This window comes from Haliotis rufescens, unplaced genomic scaffold (assembly GCF_023055435.1).
Source record: "Haliotis rufescens isolate VD_foot unplaced genomic scaffold, xgHalRufe1.0.p SCAF_17, whole genome shotgun sequence".
NCBI lineage: Eukaryota > Metazoa > Mollusca > Gastropoda > Lepetellida > Haliotidae > Haliotis > Haliotis rufescens.
This window is the reverse complement of record NW_025963857.1, coordinates 23735884-23746078: the sequence shown is the minus strand read 5'-3', so window position 1 is coordinate 23746078 and position 10195 is coordinate 23735884. Positions and strand designations below refer to the sequence as shown.

At 37.5% G+C, this 10195-nt stretch overlaps 1 protein-coding gene across 1 annotated transcript; it reads right to left on the bottom strand.

The window, feature by feature from the left end:
• Window positions 1-379: 379 nt before the first annotated feature.
• On the bottom strand, window positions 380-8866 carry LOC124116353 (suppressor of tumorigenicity 14 protein-like). The gene is made up of 4 exons (XM_046477658.2): window positions 8846-8866; window positions 7404-7532; window positions 5651-5892; window positions 380-2521 (listed from the first exon to the last, which is right to left on the bottom strand). Exons 1-4 carry the CDS (start codon window positions 8850-8852, stop codon window positions 2432-2434), a joined length of 468 nt encoding a protein of 155 aa, XP_046333614.2. The 5' UTR covers window positions 8853-8866; the 3' UTR covers window positions 380-2431.
• Between the last annotated feature and the right edge of the window lie 1329 nt (window positions 8867-10195).

The following is a 10195-nucleotide window of genomic DNA, read 5'->3' as shown; positions in this document are numbered from 1 at the left end:
ACATTTGACACTTTAAATTCAACCTTGATGATCAGTTTTGTCAAGTTTCATCTTTTTAATATGTCTCAAAGTATGTTTACAGTGTTTGGACAAATAAGGGTTATGATGTATCTATCCATCTGCGGTTCAGTATATATACGTCCAAACAGTATACGTAAGCGTACCGAAAGTTCGGTTTCCAGGCTTATAGGGTTCGACATAACGGTAAGTTGCCCAAATGTAGCCTGGTATGGACATACCTTATATAATTAATGGCTTATTGAGAGGAAATATGACATCACTCATTTTAATCCCAAAACACGTAGCAAATCATTTGATAAGAATTCATTTCGTCGGAATTAATACTGTCAGTAAGTGATAAAAACATTCAAAGAAGAAGAAGAAGAAGAGGAAGTTTATTCGGTATCAAAGGCCGCATGACCAAGAGTACAATGCATGAGATAAGCTTTTGCACATGGACTGGTGGGACAACTTTACAAAACAATGTTTATGATACATTATACAGGCAGATTTCTTTTCAAATATATAGCAATATGTTTTGTTAGCTTAACATTTTGTCTTGCTACCAGTTGATTAAATTTTGCTCGTGATGGATACTTGTAATAGTAGCATGGTATGTAGAACTTTCTGTTTTCCATATGAAATGGACAAACTAAAAGGAAATGGTATTCATCTTCAATTATATTATGATTACATTACTTGCACTTAAGTAAATCAGTATTGACTTTGTCATTGTAACGAAAGTGTTGAATACCCAACTTATGGCTCAAACATCGGAATAATTTGCGGATAAGATCTTTCTCCATAATATATTTCTCTGGTTCGAGTACAGACTTATGTGTAAAAAAATGGTTTAGAAATGATGAAGAAATAAATAATTGTAGCATGCCAATTCTGAATTTCTATGTCTTTACATCTTTGCTTTAAACACTGTATACAATTTGATATGCTGCCATACTCCTGTGCGATCCAAACAAACGTAAATCCAGTTTCTAATAGCAGCGAATGAACATGCGTTACCCAGTTGTTGCTGCCGTTTTCATCCTCTGATTTCAACATGCCACAACATGCTTCTGGGTATCGATAACTATCCATATACAACAGCCTGCACCAATCCTTTATACAACGACTAAAATAATTAACACATAAGTAGGTTCTACCTACTTCGCCTAGTACAGCATTGGTTGATATTTTTTTATTAACACATAAATATCGTTTAAAGTAAAAACATTTGCACGAGAAGTGTAACCTCAAATTTCAATATGGAAGCTATTTTACTGTCAACTATTGTAGATGCTACCTTTAGAGAAATGTTTGGATAATCCCTTCATAAGGTAATAATAGAAAACGAAGCCTTTCTGACTTGTAGTACTAATGTTTCACACGCTTTTGACCAAATTAATCTGGATGTGAAGACAATACCTAGACATTTATAGTGGGATACTACTTTCATATGTTTACCATCACAAGTCCATTTTTCTGTATTTCTTAGGTATCCGCCATTTTTGAAAACAACAATACATGACCTCTCCAGGTTAACTTCTAGGTCACATTTGTTACAATAAACCTTTTAACATATCAAGTTTTCTTTGTAGGCCTATTACAGTGCCGTCATTTCAGTGTTACGTCATCTGCAAATAATAGCAGTATGATATCGTTTAGTCCATCCCTGACAAAAACACCCCTCAATCCACATTTCTTCATTTCATCTACAAGCTCATTCATAAAAATAAAAATAAAACAGTACTCAACATACATCCCAGGCGTACTCCACATGATGTTGTAAATATTTCAGTTTCCGAACGTACGAAACTAACACAAGCTGAGACCTTGTCATACATAACTTTTAGAATTCTAAACATTTTCCCATGTACACCTTACATAGCTTATTTCTGGCAACAAAGTCGAATGCCTTACGAAAGCTGAATGGATCCTGTGTTTTTTTCTCAAATACTTTTGACACAAAGATTGAAGGACAAATACATTATTAATTGTAGAATAGTCATGTCTAAAACCTGCTTGACATTCATGTAATACTTTATGTACCCGTAGCCATATCCTTATTCAGGATTCAAGGATAGATGTGAAGATTTTACCCATATATTAAGCAAAGAAATACCATGGTAATTATTTGGATAATTACCTTTTTATTACACAATTGTAATTAAATGGAAAACTTATGGCTAACATCTTCTGTATTGGTACAAAGTTTCCGGTCCACTTCTTGTCCCCTCAGCAGGGGAAGACCTCAGTTACTTCAGTTACTTCAGTTTAGTTACAGTTCAGAAATCAAAACTATAATATAAATGTTAAAAACTATCACACACGTAGCTAAAATTGAAGGCTAAACTCTGAGCAAGAATACAAGAAATTCGAGCCTTAGCCTAATGGCCGAAGTAAACTTGATACTCAGTGTCCACTGCTGTGAGTATCAATATCCGTACGACAAGGTAGAAGGGTAGCTTGCTGGAGCACACGTTGGTGGGTGAGCACAGGGTGGAGGGCTGGCGTGACAGTGAGTCTGGGAAACAGACAAGTATTGGATTGACAAGATGATGAATCTCCAGGTGAAGGTCACAATAATCTCTTTTCCAACAGCGTTCAAAAATATATACTGTCAACTAATAGATTAGAGTAACTCTTTATCATAAGTATAGAATATCGCACTGCGACCACTTATAATTAATAACGATATTAGTGTATAAACTGAATGCATATATATGAAGACAGGGGTATGTCTGTCTCTGTCTGTCAGCTTAATATATATGAATGTATGTATGTATGTATGTATGTATGTATGTATGTATGTGTGTGTGTGTGTGTGTGTGTGTGTGTGTGTGTGTGTGTGTGTGTGTGTGTGTGTGTGTGTATGTATGTATGTATGTGTGTGTGTGTGTATGTATGTGTGTGTGTGTGTGCATGTATGTGTGTGTGTGTATGTATGTATGTGTGTGTGTGTGTGTGTGTATGTATGTATGTATGTATGTATGTATGTATGTATGTATGTATGTATGTATGTATTGTGTGTGTGTATGTATGTATGTATGTATATATGTATGTATGTATGTATGATAGATAGATAGATAGATAGATAGATAGATAGATAGATAGATAGATAGACAGATAGATTGTGTACACGTATGTACATGAATATATGTGTATGCATGTGTATTTGGGCTTATGTGTATATATATGGCAGACACAAGTGTTAACATACAGTTTTGTTTTACATGTTTTATCTATTTGAGGTCCTTTAGGTTTGTAATATTATTTAAAGTTGTTAGGAAAGTAGGTTCTTAGTTCAATATCTACTGTGGGGTTCTGGATTAGTTTACTTATAATGTAGAGGGTGGTTGGGTTGGTCCATGTTTGTATCATTGTTTCTTCCCTTTGTTCTAACCCAATCCTTGTTTTCATTGGCTTGTTCAAACTTTGCACTTTTCATCCACACTGGACACAACACCATTTCAGAAGTCAGGAAACAATTTATCTTAGATAAATAATTCGATTGTTAAGGTTAGTAATCTATAAAATTGCTAGCTAATATCTCTGTATGTATTTGTATAATAATATAACTTATGTTATCTAAGTTCTGTGGAAGCCCTTATCATTAACATGCTTATATCTGGTATGGTAATTGTGTCACCATATTGTTAAGTTAATAATTGAATAAGGCTAAGTAAACACTATAAATGCTTTTCATCCTTCTTCTTTCTGAGTGTGAAAGTTTGAGTGAATGCGTTGATTTTTATAATTGTGTGAATACTGTATTTGTATGCAATGTCAATCATTGTATGATAGTGTGTAGTTGGTTACATTTCCTCAAATGCATTCTATATGTTATATTTACTCATAGTTGATTCAGTTAATAGGAGTGTGCTGATAGCTGCATTGCTACCACGAAAGGCGGCTGCCTGGAGAGGACAAACACCCCAGTGTCACCCACAGGGTACGGATAATTTACATGTTTGTTGTGTCACGAAATATATTTTGTAAATAGTGTATCATACCAAATGTATATCAGTTAATTCATTAATATAGTAGTTTCAACAAAGTGGTAATTGTTTTTTGTAATGTTCATTGTATTTTAGAACCATGGACCATCTATATATTGTAATCGTATAAGTAATGTCGGGATCGAGTTATCGCCCTTGATAAATCGTTCGTTTACTTCAGGGTTAAGATAATGATTTTATATATCATTGATTATTATTATTAAGTTCATGTACAGAATATAGACTATGTTTATATTAAATGAAAGGTCGTTTTGTATTGAATATGTATGTGTATGAAGCCTGTATACTACTGTTTTTATAATTACAGGGTGTCATTATCTACTGAGGCAATACAGACTCACACCCGTAGCCTGTGTTGGACCTTCTTATTGCCATCACAAACCCCAGTTACATATACAAGTATAATGTGTTCGTATAGGCATTTGATGTAAGTTTATATTCTTCTTGCAAACATTATGTTAAAATAAACTTGTTTATGTTTTTCATGTAAATATAATTCTCTTTGTTTCTTTGAAAGGTTGGATAACTTTTGCCCAATCCGGTTGACCATATTTGTCAATAAAATATGTTTAAAACAAACAAGTATTTCTTCAGAGAAATAAAACAAGAGCAATAAACAATTTAAAAAAATCATTTCCGATCGATCCTTAGAACTATTTTTTACCCGTAGATTTAACACCAGGACCCGCAAGAAAGAGCTATTGATATGGTTTCCTATGCAGCATAGATGTTTTAAACGTGAGGTGTTACAAGTGCGTGTAACAGGAAAATGCATAGTGTTCTATTTAATGTAAAGGAACAACGAGAAGAACACTTCTGGGTCCACAGAATCTGCATAATTTAGGAAATGAGCAAAATATTTGGAAATTGAGAGTTATCTGATGAGAACTTGCATCTTTTTGACTTAGAACAGAAATAAATGTGTACATTATATTCAAATGTGTCGGTTGTTTATTACTTTTTTAGCTTTTCAGGAAGCATATTTACCCATGACTGTATAATATTTTTCTTATGTACTTAAATTTGAAGAGGAAAAGGGCTTTTGAATATGTTTGATAATTTTCATATACCATCATCAAGTTTTATATCACTTAGACATTTAACGCAAAATGCCTTTATCCTTCATCGTCCTTTGGCTGACAACTTTCGATTAAATTATGGTTTACTTTAGTTAACAATATGACTGGAAATGCCAGCCTTGCTGACAGCTACGTGATAGTGAATAAAAATTTTATGTTAGCATTCCGTACATGTGAACAAATCTTACCATAAACTGCATACGTGCAATTTTAAACGTGCAATTTTCAAATATCTTTATCACGTAACATAAACCCTCATACTTGGCATGCTATACATTACAAAGTCTATTGCAACTATTGATAGTCAAATATTTGTCAATTTACGCATTTTCACAGCTGCATTCGAAATATAGCTGCCATATTTTATCTTGTTTTCTGAACTCACGTCAGTAACGCAGTCTTCTCCCATACACCCTGCCGACGAGGGAAAGGACCATCACGATAACAATAAATGCTATCGCTCCTACAACTATGCCCGCCATGGAACCTGTACCCAGTTGCAATGATTTGCCATTTTCACATCCACAACAGTTTAAGATTGTTACCAGTACTCACGTCTGTAACGCAGTGTCTTCTCCTGTACACCCTGCCGACGATAGAAAGGACCACCACGATCACAATAAAAACTATCGCTCCTACAGCTATGCCCGCGATGGCGCCTGTACCCAATATGCTGTCGCAGCCACTGTTCTCGTCCGAGTTGTCTCCGCAGTCGTCGAAGCCGTTACATTTTAGGTCGTTGCTGACACAGTGGTCGTTGTCACATTGGAATCGGCGGCTTGAACATGGACTTGAAGCTGTATATGTGATAAAACGCTGAGAGATACAGACACATAACTCATGAAAAATAGAAAGTAGCCAACTTGAGGATCGGGTATGAAAGTTTGAATGGAAACTTAATAAAATGAAACAATAATAACACACATGATGATCCAGTCAGGTCACATCCACTTCATTTTGATAAAAAGTAAAATATGTTAAGGATATTCGTGTGTGTTTGTTGTTTATAACGCCAACATTTAATCAATAAAACTGCAGCCTGTAAATAATATCTTCCCGAGGCAAGGGAGTTAACTGACTATAAAAGTCCAGTTTCAACCCTTGCCGAACTAGGCTGCAATAATGGAGTTACATATTGGTTTGACTAACGAGTCTATGCATAGTTCAATCAAAATCGCTGAACGAACAAAACATCCTGTTTCTAAACAAAATGGACTTTCATGTGGAGATTTCGGTCGACTGCAGGATTTGCAAAACATGTGTACCGCCAACTGGGCGTCGACAGATATTTTGCAAATTCTTTCATGCATTTAAGCAAGGTGCTCAAGTGATTTGATGCACTTCGCGGGGTTGGACCCGTTTTCGTAAAATATAGATCTTGATTATTGAGCAGATCGTCTTGAATGGGAGCCGCCATTTTGTTTGAAGCAAATGCAAGTGATATGAGAGATATAATCTGATTGGTCAATAGGAGGAACACAGAAGGGACATAACTCGTAATAGCCCCTGGTGGCGCTACGATCGAGCCTGGAAATTCAAGCCTAGTTATATAGTCATGTAACGCCCTTGCCTCGGGAAGAAGGTAAATAATCGAGTGGGCCAGACAATCCAGTGAATGACATCATGAGCGTCTGATCTATAAAGTTGTGTTGTCATGACATGTACCAACCAAATCAGCGACCCTGAAAACCCAATCCCGTTTGTCACGGCAAGTATGAATTGCTCAAGACCAATGTCTCTTGGGGTCGGTATTCATATATCAGTGTCCCGTGTTAAGAAACAACAATTTTGTTGAACTCTAAGCTTACGAATAATTGCAAACGTAACGGCCCCAGTCTATCTCAGCTTTCACATGACGCGACCTTCTGTTGAGGTGTCGACAGATCTTGACGTAGAAACACATCATATTGGAGAAAGATCTGATTCCAAAATATTGCAGCTATAGTACGTTTTTCATGTCATGCAAAAGAGGTAAATGTATAACGTGAGTGAGTGAGTTGTGTTTAACGCCGTTTTTTTTACATTATTCCAGTTTTATCACGAGGTGTCAGCTAAATGTGGGAGGAAAGCCCGATGTGATGCAGGTCTCGGACGTTTACCACTTCAGTGAAAGCCACGAGCACGGGTATGATGCCCACAAACCTAGAAACAAAATCGGGGCGAACCGGGATTCGAACCCACAATCATAGGTTTCTGGCAACTCGGCACAGCGAATCGCGGCGCCTTAGACAACTGGACCACCCGTGCCCCCCAAATGTTTGAGGACTGTTTTTATTAGAAAACATATATAAAAACCCTTTTTACTCACAGAATGCCGTCACAAGGATGTCGAACTGGCCAGTTTGGGTAACGTAGTCAGTCTTAAATCTAAAGCTCATAGACCCAGTAGGTGCTGTATAGACAGTATTGTCCACGATACCACAGTCACCAGAAGCTCCTGAAAAAGAATATCTTACAAACGTTTTTTCCATAATCTTAAACATAAAACGTCAACGTCAAAGAATAACTGTCACCGAAACAGATTCTGTTGGGCGATGGTAAGATGTCCTGCCCTACCGGTAGCATCCGGAAGTCACAAACATTGCATTAAAAAGTAAGTATTTGTTGCCTAACGCAGCTCATCAGAACTCCTGCCATACGACGGCGGACTGTCAGACAAACCAGACAATCCAGTGATCGATGGACAAGAATTTTCAGTGACACGATAGCGCATTTGATTTGTTGAAAAGCGGAGTCAAAAGAACAATTCCGGCTATATCATAAGCATGTATTTATGAATCACTATCAAAAAGTCATGACACCAAACTGTCCAAACTGTGGCACCCGTCACAAATACATACAAGGGCAAGTTAGTTGTTCACCCGACTAAAAACACATATGGTCCAAATAAGGAATTGCATCGGACATCATTGTTGCGTCATGCGTCAAACTTGGAAATGTTCTCCACATGTCTACCATGAAACATTTTGATTGTTATGCTGAGGCCTTGAACACAGTAACCCAGCTGACCACAAAACTTTTGATCAACACTCGTATGACGCTTTTCAAATCTTCGTAAAATGTCCATGTACTATCTATTTCACAGGTGTCATTTGTTTACATAGCATAACCATGAAGTCCCCAGATTTTCATTGACCCTCGCGTTGTCATGCACGTGTGTACTTCGTTTTACATCTGTCGTTTTTTCATTGAATTTTACTTACACTGTATTAAATGTTTCACAAGGTTCATACAAAGGATGTAGCTTTCCCCAAATTAGTATCCAGGGAAGCCTACTTCAAAGAAAGGACAATGGCGACGGTTTACACTTTTCAATCAAACCTTTACATCATCGGCCTGGTTAAGTAATTCTAGAAATATATGGAAGGCATTCTGAGGGATGTTCCACATATGACCTGTCACTTGCCACCATGACGCGCAATTTTATCCCATACTTTAACTTCTATATGGAGTTTTTACATCTCCTAATTGACTGGCGGTTGTAATAAAACAAATACATGTATGTGGCGGGTGCTACGGGTAGGACAGGCCATGCTCAACCTTTTCACGATCACCTGGTGCTATCATATCATGTCACTGTTCTTCAGTAATCCATTCATATTATGTTCATCACTGTTTTGCCTTTTATAAACAATTGAATATTTTGAGACACATATTCAGAATTTACAAGGTTCAAATTAAAGAATATAATGTTCCTCAACTGATATCCAGTGGATCAAAGAAATGACACTGACGCTATGTCTTATTTACCATTCATGAAATTCGCATCGTTGTCCGCTGTTCTTGCTACATAAGTTCGACGACTTTGTGTGGAGAGATCTGATCGTCACCATAAGTCTATCCCCTGGTGTTTTGGCATCGAACATCAGGAAGCAGTTCATGCCCATTTGCAGGTACGTGTTGTCATATTGTGTCAGCTTCAACCGCAGGTCCTTGTTCACCGTGAGCGATGTCGTACATTGCTGGTCCATATAGTCTGTCAATGATTCGGTTAATCACAACAGCACCATGGAATTGGTTGGTTTGGTTTGTTGTTTTACGCCGCACTCAGCAATATTACAGCTATATGACGGCGGTCTGTAAAATAATCGAGTCTGGACCAGACAATCCAGTGATTGATATCATGAGCATCGATCCACGCAATTGGGATCGATGACCTGCATCAACCAAGCCAGCGAGCCTGACCACCCGATCCCGTTAGTCGCCTTTTACGACAAGCGTAGTCGCCTTTTATGGCAAGCATGGGTTGCTGTAGACCTATTCTACCCCGGATCTTCACGGGTACCATCTAATTGACAACTAATGATGGCGACGGTCAAGTAGGTATTTATGAACTTAATTGAACTCACTGTTCAATAACAATGTGATTGATGAAGATCAGTCCACTGATATAGCGATTTCCGTTATGCGCAATCATATTTATGGGTTGCTAATAATCGAGTGTAGACCAGACAATCCTGTGATTGATATCATGATCTCCGATGGACGCAATTCGGATATGATGACATGCATCAATCAAGTCAGCGAGCCTGACCACCCGGTCTCGTTAGTCGCCTCTTACGACAAGCATAGTCGCCTACTACGACAACCGGGTTGCTGGAGACTATTCTAACACGGATCATGTAAAATGCCAATACCCTTATACGAGTCCATAGGTACAGAGCTGACAAAGCTAGATACATAATCATGATGAACCGGGATTCGAACCATCTATCATGGGTTTCTGGTGTGCCCAAGGGACGCGACTCTGCATATCGAATGGCAGCACAATAGACAGCTGGGCCACCCTTGTCGACCACAAAATAATTATGCTTGTCATACCCAGAGATACATCCAAAAGAGTTAAAGAGTTTCAAATCCCATTTAACTATATTTTGGCGCGGCACATCTAATTTGGTTTTCAATACAAAATAGAATATTATTGTCAATACATTAGTAAAGAATTTAATATTATTCCCATATATATTCCAGCTTTTCCTACTTACAAAGGCGAGGTGTAAATCCGTTTACGTGGAATAACCAGAGAGACATCAACAACATACATCGACACAGGGACGCCATGTTGAATTGATCTGTGTGTTGTGGCAAATGCAAGGTGTA